General features: G+C 41.9%; 1 protein-coding gene across 1 annotated transcript in view; it reads left to right on the forward strand.

Annotated features, from left to right (window-relative positions):
- Positions 1 to 958: 958 nt before the first annotated feature.
- trak1a (trafficking protein, kinesin binding 1a) overlaps positions 959 to 20,139 on the forward strand; it is a 38,694-nt gene continuing 19,513 nt past the window's right edge. The window contains 2 exon segments of the mRNA XM_034127620.1: positions 959 to 1,232; positions 4,249 to 4,443. Coding sequence (XP_033983511.1) covers positions 1,229 to 1,232; positions 4,249 to 4,443 — 199 coding nt within the window. The 5' untranslated portion in view covers positions 959 to 1,228.

A 20,139-nucleotide genomic window follows, 5' to 3' on the forward strand; every position in this document is an offset into this window, starting at 1 on the left:
TTCATAGTCAGGCAATTCTTTTTATTGACTTTTGTCATGATATGTACTAAGGTTGTGTGGAAAGCAGCATGCACGCTCATACAGTGCCGGATTCAAACAATCCAAAATATGTTTTTCATAGATTGAATCCTTTTTAAAGAAGACCTTCTCTCAAGGAAACTTTCAAAATATTTGAACAACAGAATTCTTCACATTCACATTAGTCAGAATAATTCTCTGGATTGTCGTTGTCGCTATGCTTTCTGTCCTTTAGCTTCTACTAATTTTGCATCTGGTACCTTGTCTGTGTCTATTGTCTGTGTTAATACCCTGCACCAGCGGTGGTGGATGAATCCAAGCACAAGTTAATTAAAGAATAGGTACCCAACATTTCTAAAATACAACCTTTTAGTCATCTACCATTACTTTGCAATAATATTAAATGTATGAACTTGATATACCCAACCTATTTAAAAAGGATGTTTTGTAACTAATAATTATAAACTGATTAGTGTAGTTTCCAAGCTTAAAAACAAACTCACTTATCAGGTGCATTTGATTGCAAAACACACTGGGATCTGTAGGATTACAAAGAGAAAACTGAGTGGGTTTTTGGCAGTTCTTCTGCTGCAGCTTTGCTTGTGTTGTGGATATGATTACGGCTTTAAATGGGCTGAATCCGTCACATGACCTGTTGATCCCGCAGTTATAAAGAGTTTTAATTCTCTACTTTAATAATAACTCTCATCAGGTATGAGTCTCTCTACATGTACCTTTTTAAAATAGACTGTGGAGCAGCTAGGAAGACAAACAGTTACAGGAGCAGCTTCAGGCCTGCTGCTAAAGTGTTTATACTGGAGCAGCAGAGAGAGAGAGAGTGTGTGTGTGTGTACAGCCCGAAGGAAGAGTCCAGCTGGGTTTGTTGGCTGTCAGAGAGGAAGAGAGAGGGGGTGGGGGGGCAAGCTGTAGGGCGGTCCATGTGGCTATCGTCATTGGCATGTCAGGCATGACAAACCAGTTTGGCTCGGGTCTCTTCTCCTCTTCACTCCTCCCTCCCTCTTTTCCTGTCTTTCTCTCCGTCTCTTCAACCCAATGCCGTCCTCTAAAACTTTTAGCACCCTCTCTCTCTAGTTCTTCCGGCCTCTCTCCCTCCTCTCCGGGTTGCTTCTTGCGACCTTGCCTTTCCCCTGTTCAGTGGAAAATGTGATTGGGGGGCAGCAACGTTGGTGGTTGTCGGGCTTCAGGCACCATGAGTGAGTACACTGTGCACAGCGTGGGTTTCTGACAGTTTTCAGCTAGTCACGAGTCTGGCTAAGACCTGGACAGACACGGTGACACAGAGCTTATCTCTCTGCCTCTGTGTTCCCTTTGTTTGTTTGTCTTTGTTTGTCTGGGAATCAGATGTTGTGACGTTAACGGAGCTGCAGGGATTCGGTTAACATGTTAACTGTTGTACTGTCATGTTAAATAACTTTAAAGCTTATCAGAGAACATACAACTTTAAACTCTACATTCGCTGTTTAAGGAAATGTTTGTAAAAGTTTATAATAAGTGTATTGTAGAAAGGTCAACTTGGCTCTGTAACTATCTCTTGCCTAACCTACTGTACTGTTATAGTTGACAGGAGGCAGCCATGTTGGACAAAAGAGGTGTTGGACTTTACATTTGTACTTCAGTTTAGCAACATTTGAACAACATGAATCAAGCCACATTTGAACAACATGAATCAAGCCTGTGTGCTTCTACAGTATAACCCTTCTTGTCTTAATCAACCTAGTTTAGATTCTCACTCAGTCCAGTGATACTTTATGTGCAGTGTTGCTACAAGTGTGGGTTAACTGTTAGGAGGCAAGGAAGCAAGTTCTGTTTTACCACAAGCACTATTTGTATGTTTTTATTCATATCTTTAAACCAATTTCTTTGTCTTTTTGGATTATGATAAGTGAATTTCTAGTGCTTAGCCCACATAATGCCTTGATCTCTTGATTTTGACACTTGTCTCTTTCTCACTCTATGTCCTCTGCACAGGTTGACATGTGTGTTTCTGCTCATATTGACAGTAGTCTATTCTTGCACTTGAACTTTCTTTCTCTGGTGGCTGCTGCTAATGTTGCCATGACCCTGCGTGTTGTGTTCTTTGTGCCAGCAGTCTATATTTACATTTGATTATCAAACTTGGACTTGAACTTCTTTTGGTCTTATATTCGCTTTGTTTATTGATGCTCAATACAACTTGAAATGTTTACAAGGGACAAAACTCAAATAGTTTTCTACAAAATACTACTTTCATACATTTATTTAGCAAAAAATAAGTAAGTTCATAGCTGTACTACTCTCCTGCTAGATGTAAGGTAGTCCTTGCATTGCTAGTGACTGGTGGTCTTTAAAAGGGTTGACTGTCTCAAAGCAGAACACAAGTCAACAACACAGCTGTCGGTTGACTCTGCCCTTTGGACAGTCCTGGTTAACTTTTTTTGCAATCTCTGCAACTTATTTAGCCACATCGTTTCTATTTAATAACAGAACTATAATCTTTAAATGACTGAAAACTAGATTAGTGTAAAGATTTGTGAAAAGTAGCTCAGAGAGGTTGCAGTTGGAAAACAATGATTGTTTTACCAAATACAGCAAACGACACACATTAGATTAAAAAAAAAAAGTAAACATTTGAATGCTGTATTTATCCAGTAAGTAGGCTCAAACTTGTGTTTATTTTGTCCAGTCACAGAAAACCATATGTAAAATTAGCCTAATACAATGATAAGGCTCTCTTCTGAGCATCGTCACGCTATTCTAATGGCCCACATTATTATAAAACTTAGATTAACAATACAATGTATTCCTAATGGCTGGCATTGATTGCCTTTGCATTTCTGTACTGTGTGTGTGTGTGTGTGTGTGTGTGTGTGTGTGTGTGCTGTGTGTGTGTGTGTGTGTGTGTGTGTTGTGTGTTGTGTGTGTGTGTGTGTTTGTGTGTGGTGTGTGTGTGTGTGTGTGTGTGTGTGTGCTGTGTGTGATGTGTGTGTGTGTGTGTGTGTGTGTGTGTGTGTGTGTGTGTGTGTGTGTGTGTGTGTGTGTGTGTGTGTGTGTGTGTGTGTGTGGTGTGTGTGTGTGTGTGTGTGTGTGTGTGTGTGTGTGTGTGTGTGTGTGTGGTGTGTGTGTGTGTGTGTGTGTGTGTGTGTTGTGTGTGTGTGTGTGGTGTGTGTGGTGGTGTGTGGTGTGTCGTGTGTGTGTGTGTGTGTGTGGTGTGGGTGTGTGTGTGTGTGTGTGTGTGTGTGTGGTTGTGGTCCTTTTCAGCACAGCCAGTCATTCAGTCTGGATTAGCAAACTGTGACAGCATTGTTAGAGACAGACAGCAGAGAGCTACAGAAATAGAGGGAGACCGAAACAAAGGACATTATTTGTTACTGTATGTTAAATCTGATCCGATGCTACTTCTCTAAGCTTGTAAATTCAACATTTCTGTCGAAAAAGTAGCTGAAAGCTCAATTCTGTGTGAGCAGAGTGCACGTTAACAGAGTAAACAGGATTCCCCTTTAATAGCACACTAGACTGATGTTTCAACAGAGAGGCACATAGCTGAAAGCTTATGTAAGATTATTTGGTTTTCCACAGCGGTTTCAGTGGGAGGCTGCTGTTGACTTTGTTAAGAGAGTTTGTGGACCGGTTTAGCTGCCATGTCAAAGAGCACTTCCTATGATGGCGGCAGAGCTTTTTTATTATTATTTAACCCCATAGGGAGTTAATAAAAGGAGCAGAAACAGTTTTTCTGACAACTGGAAATTTAACATTTTCTCTGTACTTTTTTAAGAATGCTTGACTTCTGAGAAAAAATAGGTCTAAATAATAATGGCTGAGGTGCATAATTTCAGCCAGAATGCAACACATAGCAGTCTATTTTAATTTGCAGCAATGCAACTAAAGGGGAAGGACTAATCCAAGTTAGATTCATTTAAGTGAGGATACAAATCGAGTCAAATGAATCTGACCTTGAGTTTTGATTTGTGAGTAATGAATAGTATAGGCCTCACTTTACCACTAGAGGGCAGCCTATACTTTCCGCTGTAATGGTCTGATGAAATGTCTTGTTGAGAGGTATTCAAAATGAGGAGAGTAATTGTCACATTTACATTACCGGGGATATTTATAACAATAGCATTCTGCCTATGATGATTTTTGATTCCTGTATAAGCCAATATTATCAATCATGAAAGGTTTTGTCTAAGTCGAGAGAAATACTGTAAATTGTCCGTGTTTCCCTCTTTGCAGATGTGTGTAACAGTACTGATTTGCCAGAGCTCGAGATTATCAGCCTATTGGAGGAACAGCTGCCAGTCTACAAGCTGAGGGCGGACACCGTCTTCGGCTACGAACAAGATGATTGGCTGCACACGCCACTGGTGGAATCAGACTCTGCCCTCAAGCTGACTACTGAACAGATAGAGGAGACCCTTAAATACTTTTGTAAGTTCATCACATACTGTCTGTTTTATTAGAAATGTTACTAACAATATCAGTCCAATCACAAAATCTGTCACATCAGAAAAAGACAACTTTTGTTCATATTTCCTGATATGTTGCTGAATTTGCCACGTTAATACTTAATGTCAGACACTGGTGAACAGATCAGTAGATTTCTAGGTTTAACCTCCTGGACACTGTTATTGGAGAGTGACACTGAGGATTTAACTTTGATAGGAGAGAGATCTGAGCTGTATTCTGACCTTGAGCAAGTAGAAATCAAAGAGCAAGAGATGGCCTGCTGCCCATCAGTGTTAGCGCGACAGCTGACCTGTTGCCACAACAAACACACTTGATGCTTCTCCCCCTCTCTCTGCTGGTTGATGTTTTGCTTTCACCTAGGGATGTCCCGATCACCTTTTTTTGCTCCCGATCCGATTCCGATCATTTGATTTTGACAATCTGCCGATACCGATTTTTCCCGATCCGATCTTTATGCAATGCATTAAGAGAAAAAAAAGGTAACAGATAACGGCTGGTCATCCAACGCGATGAATTCAGCTATCTTGGCTGTTCTTTTTTTGGCCTTTTCACTGTTCAGGGGCAGTTTCTCTTTCCTTTTAAAAGTCTCTGATAGTGTTGGTTGTTTCAGTGCCGTTACCTGAGTGGCCGCTGTGTACTCGTCGTGTTGTTGTTGGTGGTGTTTGTATTAGATTGGTCATGTTGAACGTAGCTCTGTTCTTTCCACCACGCGGAACCTCCGCCTTGCAAACATTGCATCTGGCTGTTACACTGCCTTCGCTTTCAATTTTATAATACTTCCAAACTCCTGACATTTTCTCTGTCCCGACTCCCGAGGCACCAGCTGAACGTAGCCTCTTGTTAGCTTACTGCTACTATTAGACACTGCGCCCACTCTGTTGCCAGATTTGAGAGAAATAAGCAACCAGGTCTATGAAAACAAGCCCAAAAGAAGCAACACATACATTATGTTGTGTAATTTTAAACCAAAACTAAGGCCTCAGGATGACTTTAAGACGTGAACATGGTCATTTTTGTTTTGTAACATTAAATTAAAAAAAAAAAAATTATAAAAAAAAAATAAAAAAATTCCCGATCCCCGATTTTTTTCTCCCGATTCCGATCTTTTGAAAATCACGTGATCGGCTCCGATCCACATCTCTACTTTCACTTGCACCCAGCCCTGTGTTGTGTATCTGTGCATTTGTCTGCTCTCATCTTATCAGACTAGAGCTACCCACACACTACTATTTCCACACAATTTGAGCCAAATACACACAAGCTCACATAAAAACACGTGTACACGACAAGCCAAGGGGACGTAGAGTGTGTTTTCTTTTTTCAACATCAATAATTCACTACTATTTGACATCTACTTAAGAAGTGACTCAGGGTAAAATACAGCATCTAAAAATAGATCAAACGTCTTAAAAATAGTCTTAACGGAGAAATGTAACTTCACCTTGTCGCCCCATGCTGACACGGTCACTTTGGACTTGACGTTCATCATAGCCTATGAGGCAACGACAAGGTTGTGTTACATAAGAAACAACATGAGACTCACTGCATGGGAGGTTTCGCTGAATGTTTCTACTTTGTATCTGCGATACATCATAAATTGCTTATTTTTTTAATTTTATCGTGGAGGCAAATTGCTTCTCAATATTGCCTCAAACAGATCGCCGGTCATTGACACCTAAAGAGCCATAAATAAGGATGAGGATAGGTCATATTGGTTTCATCCTGATCATAAAGCTATGTTTCCCTGGAGCTGTGATGAGGTTGAGGTTTTTTTTGTCTTTGATAAAATACATACTACCCATCTTAAAACAGTTGTACGCAGTAGGTATTTGTTTTCATACATTTATTGATGAAACTCCTGGTCATGTCTAACATTATCTTTCCCTGGAGCTCTCATTTTATAACAGCTTTATGAATTAACAGGATCATGTGCACACTGTTACATCACAGAGGTGGTGATTGATTGATTTAAGCATGTAACCTGTGGCATGAGGAAGACAGAGGCAACTGTCTGATAGAGAGCATCTTCATGTTGTGATGACATCACAGTCACGTGTCTCACCAATCAGAAGAGACATGTTGTGTCATTGATAAATGTTCCCAGAGCCACCACTGGTGTGGCTGGTGATCAGTACAAACAACAATAATACATCTGTATTCATTATGGAGATGATTTTGTTTGTATTATTGTTCTCTTCTTTATTGTCATCCGGTAGTGACTAAACAGTACATGTATCCCCTTCAGGGTTATTATCAACTCATACTGATACTAAAAGGAAAAATAAGCTGCAAAAGAAAATACAAAAAAATAATACAAAAACAACCAAATCTTAACAATAAAAAAAAAAACTAAAATGAATACAAATCCTATACTAGTGTAACCTTGATAGCATACAGGATTAACACATGATGAACTGTAGATGAATCTCTTATGTAACCTCACTGTATGTGGAGCAGTGAAAATGTCCTCTCTTGCTCAATAGCATTAAACAGTTTAATGAGCACGAGTTGCATTTTTATTTTTTCATCATAAAGGCATATTGTTAAAGCTTACTTTCTCCCAGGAAGCTACCTGCCTTTAGCCTTGTAGCTTCTGGTTGTTATCTTGTGTAAGCTTCATCCTATAAGTGTTGGCGTGTGTTGAGCTTATTCCCTCACTCCCCAGATAAAATTACAAACTCTTGAATGCCCTTTGTGTTCATTCATTTTGGGTTGGCCACGTCACCTCTGCCAACACTGCACTGCTTTGCTGCTAACTGCTCTACATGCTATGCTGCTCAGCGCCAGGCCTTGGGAATCTGAGCCTGTTACTATAGCAACCTCACAGAAGGACAAAGTAGAGGAGAGGGGGTGATGCTTGCATTACGAATGTGGGGCGGGAGCAGGCTAGTGATACTGCTCCCTCTGATTGGCTGTGGGCATCCTCTAATCCCGCCCACCCCACTGTGTCATGATTCTCATCATCTCTGCTGCAAAACCCGTGACTGCTGCTGCTGCTGCTCTCTCAATCCCTGTGTTTATTGAGTCATTGTTAGAGATGCGGCGTTGCATGTGTAGATATAGTGCTGTCACTGAGCAAGGGACATTACAAAAGAGACGACAATTGTTGTAGTGACCTCCGATAGAGTGGGCCAGAGGACATACTGCCAGCAGTACAGGGGGATATATTAACAGGAAGCTATTAATGGATGGAGACGTGAGAGGATAGAGGCTGGCACATATGCTGAAGCTCTGGAGTGACTGAGAGAAACCAATGGACGGCATAAAGGACAGAAACCAGAGGACACAGACTGGTTCTAAATAAGCGACACATTTGCTGAAACGAACCATGGAAAAAAAGGATAATAAAGTGACTATGTGTTTTTTCTGCTGACAACTGATGACGCAAGTACTGGTTTTCTGGGATGACACGCAGAAATGGAACGGGAAATATGGAGCATAACACGCTGACACTTTGCTGTTAATGAGTGTCGGCCAGAAATGGGACATATGATGAGAATGGGCAGACTCTCATTAATAATGACTGTGTGCCAGCTGGGAGCTGCTAAGCATGCTGGGGGAGCAGAACTGGACAGTTGAGTAACAGACACTATCAGTAACTCGGAAGACCCCAGCCACCACTGGTTGTCTCAAAGCATGCTGGGACATTTGAAACAGTGAGGATGAACAGAGGAGGCCAGAGCAGAGGGCAGAGGTTTGTGAGGGGGGACTATTACGAGCTGGACTGGTACTATGACGAGTGTGCTGATGGTAAGACTATTTTATGCTCTGACGTGTAGTTGTAGAAGAGTTGACTCAGACTACTAACGTCACTGATGTTACTGGCTAGGTAGACATGGTAGGAGGTTGATTTTATACACACTATAGTGGCTTCTGTTAGGAATTGTATGAGATAAAATGATGTGAAGTTTGATATACTGAGTATCCGGGCCAAATCAACCATAGTATCCCGATTTTAATCCAAATATGCTTACTTTTCAAAATGGCACTACAATACACTAGAATCACATCATGAATCAACTCATTGCAATCTGCGATATCAAAACAAGACACAAGCTGTCGAGAAACTACCATGACACAAAAAGTGAGCTGCACAGTCAATAAGATGTAGATCTCAACGTACAGTAGCCTATGTGTAAAGTCTAATTACAGAAAATGAATCAGATTTAGTGTTAGAAAGTACTTCCTGGACTACAGAATTTGGGATTTAAAGTTCATTGATATATTGAATGCTTAGATAATGCCATGTCTATGTGTTGTAGAGTTGTTTGATAACCACTGGCCAGATTGTATAACATGTCCTCTGCTGACCCACAGTGACGTTAAAGCGAGGAGAGATCGTGACAGGATCAAGCTGGATTAGTTCATATTAAACTAGCTTTGTGATAGGTAGACATTTATCCCAACATAATAGAAACAGTGGATTATAAGGTACTTAAACCCATAGAAGATACAATCCTTTAATTGTCCTCCAGTTAAACCTCTAGGGGAGTCATTAAACTGACTTCTTCCTACTCTCCTTCATTTACATGTAAGAGAACACAGAGAATGTGACCTTGTGCACTAACATTCAGGACAAAATAAAAGATCTAGGCAGATGTCAGCAGGCAGTGTCTGCTGGATACACTGGGTGTTGAAACAGGTGTTCTGTGGACGCTGAGTCAGTGATGCTTCTAAAATAGTCGCTCATATGACTAGCTGTAGGTGCAGGAAGTGGGGCTGGAGCAGGGCTGGAGTGGTGATTCCTCTGTGCAGGTAGTGAATCTGTATAGAGGCTTGTTGGTTGTGCTGATGTCAGCTGCCTGCTTATCACAGCTGCTGATAAACAGATACCAGCTGACCTGAAGAGATGTATGGGAAGTGGTGGCAAACGCTGTTTATTTTGAGAGGATAGGTAGGTATAGGCAGTTGATAGATTGTCAAAGTAGTGACAAAGTAGCTATGAGAAAGGAAGTGATGCTTGTTGGGAGATATTGAGAGCCGTGAAATAGCCTCCATATGACATGTAAATGCCATTTGATTAGGATTGATTAATGGCGAAAAAAATCCATATTTTAACCATAACGTCTGTTTTCATCTCATGTTAATGTCTGTATATTTTGTTACACCATGTCTGTCCAATGTGGCATAAGGAAGCCTACAAATGTAAGAAAACATAGTTAGTGATAAGCATAACAAATACAAGATTAATGAAAGAAAATGAATACAACTCAAACACTGTAAAATGCACATTTATTGTAGATTTCTGTTAAGTGATATTCATTTATGTATCCTTCCCAATTTCTTACAAAAGCAGTATTTAGCCTTTTGTGGATAATGACTACAGATTGACGCACGCACACACACAGTCAAGACCTGTGGAGGGCTGATGGCACCAGGGTTGCGGTCGAATAGTCCAAAAATCAGCTACTAAGTTCTAACCCTATCGTCTATTCCTTGACCTCTGAGTGAAACGTCACAGGGTTAAGGGATAGTGGATAGGAGAATTCAAAAGGACTTAGGAGAAGAGACTGCGGTACTTTAGAGAATCCGACTGCACTTTCACTATCCGACGTGTTTATGATGCGCCAGCAGAGGTCATAAATGTGCGCCTGCTGCTGTGGGGAAACTATGGAAACTACAGTTTTTTATACAGCGGACTACAACATGGATGTACAATAAGAACGAGGGACTACTGTAAACTCATCGAGAGACTCTGCACCGTGCTCTGATGCTGTTGTTTTATGCTTTATGAACGGGGACAACAGAGAAACATATTCTTCATGACCAAAGTTGGAATTGAAATAAAAAAGGAAAGTGAAACTTATGCTCGTCACCCTCTCCCTCCGGTCCACATGAATACAAATGATCCCAATACGTATGATTGTATGAAAAGATCTTAAAATCAATACAAATGTATTTATTATAAACGTTAGTCCTTAACATCTATCACTGTGTATATCACCATTCAAACATCTTTTAAATGTTGAACAAACCCCACACAGCTCAGTAAAGACTGTGAAATGTTGACTTTATTTGATCATTTCAGTCAAAACTAACGTTCATATTTCTCTTTTTAATTATAATACTGATGAACGTTCAAAACAAAGCACTTTGGCAACTTACCACATACGTTTTAAAATGCTTAATAAGCACCGTAACTTTCATGATATAATTTCTCAGTCATAATCGGTTGTTTCCGTGAACGGCCGACTGTTGTGTGACGGCAAATGCCGTGGCCGCAAGGCATTGTGGGGCAGGATTTTCTCCTCTCCTTTAGGTTAGGGAGGTCCAGTGGTTCCTAAGCTAAAGGAGGTTATAAAGGAAGTTTGAAACCTCCTTTCCTTTCATTTAGAGAATTCGAACGGCACTTATCATGGCTGCCACTGAGGGACTTCCGGGTCATTTCACTCCGTTAGGAAGGTTCCTAAGCTAAATGGACTATTCGACCGCAACCCAGGTCATGTGACGTGTGACTAACGGCAGGTTCAAGCAGTGGTCGGTTTATTACAGGCCTGATGGCTCTGCCTCTTCCTGTTGTCGGTCTCTCCTCCCTTGTCTTGTAAGGCAGCTTTGTTATAGTCTATGGTTGCGGTCGAATAGTAGGCTTCTTGTGCTTTACCTGTAAACACACACTGCAACATTAAAGTTCTGTCCTCATCAGGCCAGCCCCTTGAATCAGCAACACGCTCAAACAGACAAAAAAAAGTGTCTATATAATTTTCATTAAACTTTGGCAACAACAATAAATTACTTGCAACATCAAAGCGTGAACTTACAAGTTCCTCATTCAAAGCCGATGCAGACATTTTACCTGCCCTAATCAAAGCCAATTTTTGCAGTTCCAAATCCAGTTTAATTTGTTCCTTTTTGTATTTGATTTGTTCCACCTCTTTTTCAAGAATATACAATTCTTTCTGTTGTTCAAATGTTAAGCCAGACACAGAATTAGTTACAATGCTCTTACCTCCCCTGTCCATCAGTACCGCACAGTCTAGCAAATGAGCTTTTATAATACTTTTCAGGGTTTCCTTTGTTTGTTTGGAATCAACATCAACGGAGTAATAATGAGCAATCTTCACCAACTGCTCCTTTGTACATTGCTCCAACAACTCAGAGGGACACTGAACAAAATCTTCCACAATGTTAGCCATATCAAACTACACAAATCTAGCAACCTAGATAACCAAATTGAGGTAACATACACCAAACCTTTACACTATGCTAGTGGCAACAACAACAACTGGTGACTCCCCATACTCAACTAACTCATTACAGTATGTCCCTTATCTGACTAAACTCTTACCTAGTCTTCGTACAGATACTTGTGGCGGGCATTTATTCACTGAAACCCAGTGGTACTGGAAGGCAACTGTATACACAGCGACCCCACAAGAAACCATGGACGTGATCCCGAGACAACTGCTCTAGCCACTTTCTCTGTCACACTAAACCCAACCCCCGACAACAGACTCTGGCGCATTTCCACTACACGGTCGGCCTCGGCCACGCTCGGTACGGCTCGGTACGGCTTGGCCGCGTTGGGCCTTAACAGGGCCGACTCACTTCATGCTGCGCTTCCATTACAGTTTAGGAACTGGGGTAGTTACTATAGTAACGCAGTGTAGGCGGAGCCGTGACGTCATCTTCAATGAGAACTCCAGAAAAACAACACAGCCGTTAGCTGTTAGCACTCAGAGCTCACAGCTCCTTATATATGTTCAGAAACTCGACAAAAGTTAAACAAGTACAAACCACAGACTGCCTGTGTCATGGTGAATACAGTCGCTGCTTTATTTATGTCTGTATAGGCCGTTGTTGTGAGTGTGGACGGTCGGAGCATATATTGAGTTAGCTTAGCCAATCTCCATCTAGAAAAACACGCATTTTAAAAGGTTTTTCGCCTGCCGTCTGTCTGCAGACTTGACAAAGCATTAATTCATGGTTTTTACTAACCGGTATCAGTATGTTGTTACTTCGGCATCATTTTGAAACGTGTATTACAATTAAATCACGGTCAAATATGTCCATCTTGTTGTAGTTGTAGCCCCCTTGCCAGCGACCCTCTCTCTAGTTTAGCATACTCAGCCCGACTCAGCCCTGTTTGTTGGCCCCGATAGAACCACAATTTTGTCGGGCCAGAAAAGAGGTGAAAAAGTGGCCCCGGGCCGGGCCGGGCCGTAACTAGGCCTAGTGGAAGCGCAACCAAAAACGGGCACGGCACGACACGGCACGCTTAAAGCGAGCTCCGCGCTGTAGTGGAAATGCGCCAAAATATTAGAACCTGCTGCTTGGCCTCACAGAGGAGAACACCAGTCACATGCCACACCAAACATTTTAGCATATTTACCTCAAAGAAAACTGGCCCAAACTAGATTATAAAGCTCTCCAAAACAACTACATCCATGTGTGATACTCCAACCTAAATTAGCACAGAAAATTCATACCAACAAAATGTATGTCAAAATTTGACTTTTGACTTTAGACGAGCCCCCATGTCACGCCCTGGCTCAAGGACGGACAAAAGAAGGAGACCACACATGGTTCATGTCCAATTAAAGTGCATTTATTTAAAGAAACTAAGTTAACTATGAAGTCAGTTAATCAGTAATGTGTGTGTGGGTGTGTGAACATGCATCAGTATATAAAGCAAAAACAAACAAACCAAGGTCCAGTAGAGCCAAGCAACCCAAGAAGAGAGAGAGACTGACTGCTCAGGCACCCATACTTGTAGCTGAGCAGTCAACCAAAATCAGGTGTCAGCAATCTCTCCTGATTTGGGGAGTGGCTAACCAGAGACCTGAGCGCGTTTCCACTACAGCGCGGAGCACGGTTTAAGAGGGCTGTGACGTCAGCGGCCCGTCTTTGGTTGCGTTTCCACTTGGCCTAGTACCGGCCGGCGGGTCCTAATTCACAGTTTTTCTGGCCTCATAAAATCGCGGGTCTAGGGCCAGAGACAACGAGGCTGAGTCGGGCTGAGTATGCTAAACTAGAGAGAGCATCGCTGGCAAGGGGGCTACAACTACAACAAGATGGACATATTTGACCGTGATTTAATTGTAATACACGTTTCAAAATGATGCCGAAGTAACAACATACTGATACCGGTTAGTAAAAACCATGAATTAATGCTTTGTCAAGTCTGCAGACAGACGGCAGGCGAAAAACCTTTTAAAATGCTTGTTTTCTAAATGGAGATTGGCTAAGCTAACGCAGTATATGCTCCGACCGTCCACACTCACAACAACGGCCTATACAGACATAAATAAAGCAGCGACTGTATTCACCATGACACAGGCAGTCTGTGGTTTGTACTTGTTTAACTTTTGTCTAGTTTCTGAACATATATAAGGAGCTGTGAGCTCTGAGTGCTAACAGCTAACGGCTGTGTTGTTTTTCTGGGGTTTCTCTGAAGATCACGTCACGGCTCCGCCTATACTGCGTTACTATAGATACTACCCCAGTTCCTAAACTGTAATGGAAATGCGCCATAAAGTGAGCCAGTCCTAACGAGGCCCAGCCATACCGAGCGGGGCCGAGCGAGGCCGTGTAGTGGAAACGCGCCATAAGGCCTAGGGGCCGTCACACCATAGTTTCCCCACAGCAGCAGACGCACATTTATGACCTCCGCTGGCGCATCATAAACACGTCGGATAGTGAAAGTGCAGTCGGATTCTGAAGTACCGCAGTCTCTTCTCCTAAATCCTTTTGAATTCTCCTATCCACTATCCCTTAACCCCGTGACGTTTCACTCAGAGGTCAAGGAATAGACGATAGGGTTAGAACTTAGGAGCTGATTTTTGGACTATTCGACCGCAACCTATATTAGGGGTGTAACGGTATCCGTATTCGGCCCGAACCGTCACGGTTCGGCACATGCAGTCACACGACGAGTACGTCTTTTTTTTATGAGTGGGGAAAAAAGTCTGTCCCTCAGTATCCATTACACTATATATAATCCAGGGGGCGGTATTGCACCTAAAAGCTGTTTGCCAGCCGCCCTTAAACAACAAATGAAGAACAAGAAGAAAACACAACAAAACTAACAAAATACAAGAAGAAGAAAAGTTAGTAGCCTATGGCGATTTCAGATAACACACAGGAGCTAGAAGACCCACCTGCTTCTTTTAAATCAGCTGTGTGGGAACATTTTGGGTTCCCTATGGACTACAATAACGATGGAGTGCGAGTGGTGGATCGGACGAGGGCGGTGTGTCGGCGTTGTACAGCGGTGCGGTATGCTAATGGTAACACACGCCAAACATGCTAAATCATATCGGAAGGCATCAGCCATATTTGCCAATCACCGGAGCCCGGCAAAAGACAACAGCAGTTCAACAGCTTATCCCTGCTGTTTTTAAGAAACTAATAGACATGAAAGCCGAATTCGACATCAGCCATTATAGATAATATGGCCATCTGACTGTGTGTGGTACTGTTTGTGGTTTGTTTTTATCTGTGTAATACAGTTAATTATTCAAAATGTTAGAGTTCCTTATTTTTATACTGAAACTTGCACTACTGTTCAAAAATAAATAACAACAAACCTGGAATTATGCATTTGGGACTTTATTTAGCTTTTTCTTGTTATACCGAACCCGTACTGAACCGTGACCCCCAAACCGAGGTACATACCGAACCGTGAATTCTGTGAACCGTTACACCCCTCGTCTATATCTTAATGTGCTATGTAATCCATTTGACTCAATTCAGATATAACCTGCTTTAATTGCTGTCAATTTGTCTAAGCAAAGGTGCGATTTTTGTATTTATAGTTGTATATTTTGATATGTGCTTTAATTTGAAGGTTTGATGTATTAATGGAGATTATGTGATTTAAGAGTTGTTATGTGCACTATGTTATGCATGTGTGTCAGGGATGCTATGTAGAGATCCTTACATAATAGTTCAAACGGCTCTTTCAGCACCCCCCTACCCCGTGTGAGCTGTGCAGATGAAATGTCTGAAATGTTATTTAGCCATAGCTGCTAACACATGTTTGGTTTCCTGTCTTGTGTGAAATGTTTCCTGCTACACACTGACTATCGATTTTCCACTGAAATGAGCGAGGGACATGCCGTTTGTTTGATAAATCCACTCGTGTAGCGTCGAGGCAGAAATAGAAAGCAGCTGGTTCGGTGTTATTCTGAGATTTGCATGGGAGCAATGCAGAAGTAGGTTAGCTTATATTTAGCTCAATGATTTGCATTCTGCTCTGAGCCACACTTGTCAATAGCATTCTGCCAAATATTCTTTGGCACTTTAGATGGAGGGCAACCAGGAGGACAGAGAGGGGCTGGGAGGGGGAAACATCTCTAGGGAGGGGTGACAGGGTTGAGAGATAATCACAGGAAACAGGAATGGAGCTGGGAAACAAAGCATGGATTTGTGTGCCAGTACTCAATTTGGTTTGAGAAACCACTGCAAATTGCTAAAATTGGAATTGTCTCCACTACATCACACAAGTTTGCATTTGCTTTTAGAGTCTAGATTGATCACTGGGAGAATGATTCGATTTTCTGTTGCTTTTTACTCAGAAATGACCGGCTGTATTTTTTTCTGCCAATAAGACCATTGAGCCATACAATCGTTGTTTTAGCTTGGTGGATTTTCTTAATTTCAACAGGTTTATACATGCAACTGTCTAAATGGTATTTGTGTAAATTCATTGTCCAATTAATGCTACCAAACTACTCTACAGAATAAGTTTGTCAACAGAGACTGAACATAGAAATGTGGTGAAAAGCGAGAGTGCATGAAAGGGAAAACCCAGTGGAGTGTAAATAGTGATTGTGACCAGAAAAGCAATGGGATAGTGTAAACAGTTCCTAGAAGCATTAAGCGCTGTTTGTCTTCGACTCCTTTGTCATGGTCTCCATTGGACCATTGTGAGGAATTAGTCAAGCCTGTAGGACAGTGAGCTGGCATCAGATGTCCAAACCAATTACAGTAACTATAACAATTGAGCAGTGACTAATGAGCAGAAAAGTGGGCTGCTTATATTCATTTATTATCAGGTATTACTTACTCAAATGGACATGTCAAATTTACATACAGTTTAAATGTTCAGTTATTCTCCAATTGTCTTTTTGCATGTGACATTTAGGTCTGGAATTGTATAGTTTATATTTTGCAAAAGTAGTTGGTAGTAGTAGTTGGTTACTATAGTAGTTGGTTACTATAGTAGTTGGTTGGTCCATACTTTCAAAGTCTGCTAGATGGGAGACAGGCTTGTAGAGACGGGTTTTGAAGTTTGCTATTGGATTCTTCCTTTTGCTTCCATTTGTATTAATCCCTATTGAAGCCATGGCATGTTCTGGTCAACGTGACCCAGTTCAATCTTTTCTTGCATTTAAAGTTGTCTTTCTCTGACAGTTTTAGGGCAGTAGTCTTGGAATTGGATTTGTTTGATAACTTAAAGGTCCTTCCCAACATCGACTTTCCTGTACGATTCCAAATTAGGAATGGAGTGGATAGGTGAAATCAGCTCTGCATCATAGCCAGTTTGTACAGTACACAGGTGTGCAGTCAATTTATATGGCAGTAGTTGCATAAAGATGTGAATGTACTACTCACTGTCTCTGAACTTTGCCTCTGTAACAGCATCAGCTGCTACTGATCCCCCTCCAATGTCTCTCCAGTCTTCAGTGCTCATGTTTAATAGCCTACAATTATACAGATTTTTACATTTTTGGGAATTTCAAGACAAAACACATGAACAGTTAAATACTCAAACGTGTCATATTGTCTTTAACCTAAGAGAAAGGCAAAAATAACATAACATTGGTAAATCCCAGAAAAGATTGGTACTAATACATTGAGATATCATTGATACCAACATAAACAGGACAGTTGTTCTTCTATCACTTCCTCCTTCACATGATATCCTTATAAATGAGTGTTAGGGAGGATGGAAAATGCTTAAACTGTCCCTTCTAGATGTTTTTCCAATATCATTACTTCCCGGTGCATATTAAAATTTGTTTAGGATTTCCCTTAATGAATTCGATCATTTAGCAAACTTCCAGCCCAATTGGAACTATTCAATGAATCTCACCTGATGACACAGGTCGCAGGTAGATATGTGTAAACACTTTCACCTATAAAGATTTCACTGTGACTGGCACGCCCTGGAAACACGTGCACGTCTATTATTGTTGGCTCTGCCCTATTGTCACCACAGAGGCTGAACAGGACTGTACCAAGTTAGTTTCACTTGAGGGGGGTTTGTTCTGTTAAAGGTCCCATGACATGGCCATTTCTACTGATCATAATTCCATTGTTGAGGTCTACTAGAATAGATTTACATTGTTCAATGTTCCAAAATCACATTGGTTTTCTCATACAGCATCTCTGTATAGTATGTGTATTCACTCTCTGTCCTACACGCCTTGTTGGAGCTCCTGCCCCCCCCTCCCTATGAGCCCACTGTGCTCTGATTGGTCAGCTCGCCCACTCTGTTCTGATTAGTCAACCACCGTTACAGCTGGACATCAGTGTTTATGTTTTACAATGGCGTTTGTTAGCAACCAGAAAAGAACACCAGTAATGACAAACAGATGAGAATGCTGCGTGGGGTCTGGGTGCCGTGTTGGCGGGACGTTGCGGGGCTCGCTCGTCCGACCTGTGGGGCTCGAGGAGCGGACAGTGTGAGGTGGATTACTGGTGTTGTTTCCTGGTTGCTGCATGGGGTCTGTGTGCCATGCCAGCAGACACCGTGGAGCTCAGCCTGAATCTCAGTTTTACTCGCTACAGGGTGTACTTTGAGGGTTTGTGACTTTTCAGACCGTTTACATGCAGAAAAAGCTACATAACACACAAGGGGACGGGTAATAACCAGAAAAGCATATGGTGGGACCTTTAAAGGACTTGCCTTTATTAGTTTTAAAGACAACCTAAGAAACAGGTGTCTCTCTATCTAAACTCTGATTTGCTCCTATTGGAGCGGGCGCTGCCCCTCACACAAATCAAATCAAGTTTTATTTATATAGCACATTTATAAATGATTTTTGGTCGAGCCAAAGTGCTGTACAAATAGTAAAAATACCCTACAGTAAAGACACTTTACAGCAAATACAACAGCACAGTTTGTGCAGAATATCAGTATGAGAAAAAACGACACCCTCTGTCCTTAGACCCTCACATCGTTTTTATTGTAATTACTGTGAAATGTATTATGTTTTTGTCATTATTACAACAAATACACACTTGCAACTGATAACACTGGCAATGATTTTATATTTATTAGACCAGCGGTTTTCAAAGTGTGAGGCGCGCCTCCCCTGGGGGGCGCCAGAGAGCTTCAGAGGAGGCGCAGCGTGAGAAAAAAATAACGAGAAACAGTGAAATCTAGCTAGTTAACTTCAGCTAACTTTATGCGATCAGCAACATGGATCGATTTTTAGTGAAGTTACCTAAAGTGAAAGAGGAGACAGCGTCTGGCAGAAAACGTCACTTGCACACTTTTGGCTGTCTGTGGAGACCGAGTTCCCCCACCTCGCCAAAAAGGCTGTAAAATTGCTCATTCCCTTCACCTCCGCCTACCTGTGTGAGTGCGGGTTTTACGCATTGACTTTGATCAAAAGCAAGTACTGGTCAAGCAGGGGCGGATCTACCGGGGTGGCATGGGGTGGCAACTGTCAAAATAAAATAAAAATAGCCTTGCCACCCCAGCTGCCACCCCAGTTGGCAGCTTTGTTTTTGAAAAAAAAGTTGTGGCTCATCGGACATTTATGAGAGAAAATCCCTAATGTCCGAGTGCAAGTGAATGCAGCACAAGACGCGAGTCTTGTAACCCCTCCCCCGGCCCTGGCGCGAGCGAGGAAATGTGATGCGATTTCATTTGAACGGGACGGTGCAAAACGAGAAGCATTCGGACCCAAGTAGACGGAAGGAATGAGGTATTTGCGGTCTACAATGACAGAGAAGAGACTGTCAGTTTGGCTGTACTCAGCATTGAATCAAAACGCACTAAAGCTGTTGATCTTAATAAGTTTGTGAGGCGTTTTGCTGAACAACATGGTAATCACCGCATTCAGCTGAAATAGGCATGCCAACTTGATGCTCTGCTCACTGATGACTCGATGAGCATACACAACTGTTAAGATGATGACCTTACGTGTGTAAATATATTTTTTTCTTTGTGGGGGTCTGCCCCCAAAAAACAGTTTTAAGTCTTGAGAAAGTCAAATAAGACGGTGTGTAAAACTACACTGCCCAGCCAAAAAAAAGTAACCACTTTGATTTAACTAGGCCAGTAGGTAAGGGCATTCCACTGGATAATAATACCCCTGCATTATAGCAACAACAACAATAATAATAATAATAATAGCAATAATAATTGGGAGGGGGGGCGCGGCTGTTCTTATGTTCTCTGAGGGGAGGCTCACCTTCCCACACTTTGAAAACCCCTGTATTAGACTATTAAAAAAAAATCATGCTTCAAAAAAGTGGGGGCTCCAAATAAGTGGGGGGACGGCGATCCCCCGCGTCCAACGACCACTACACCACTGCCTCCAACCAATGCTGTCTCGTATGGCAACCAAGTACCTTTGTGTTCAGGGAAGCAGCGTGCCAAGCGAGAGAGTGTTCAGTTCAGCAGGTGATATCCTACGCTGTGAAAGGGCCCGTTTGGATCCAGAGAGCAGATATGCTCATCTTCTTGAAGATGAATGCACA

Source organism: Trematomus bernacchii, unplaced genomic scaffold (genome assembly GCF_902827165.1).
Source record: "Trematomus bernacchii unplaced genomic scaffold, fTreBer1.1, whole genome shotgun sequence".
NCBI classification, from domain to species: Eukaryota; Metazoa; Chordata; class Actinopteri; order Perciformes; family Nototheniidae; genus Trematomus; species Trematomus bernacchii.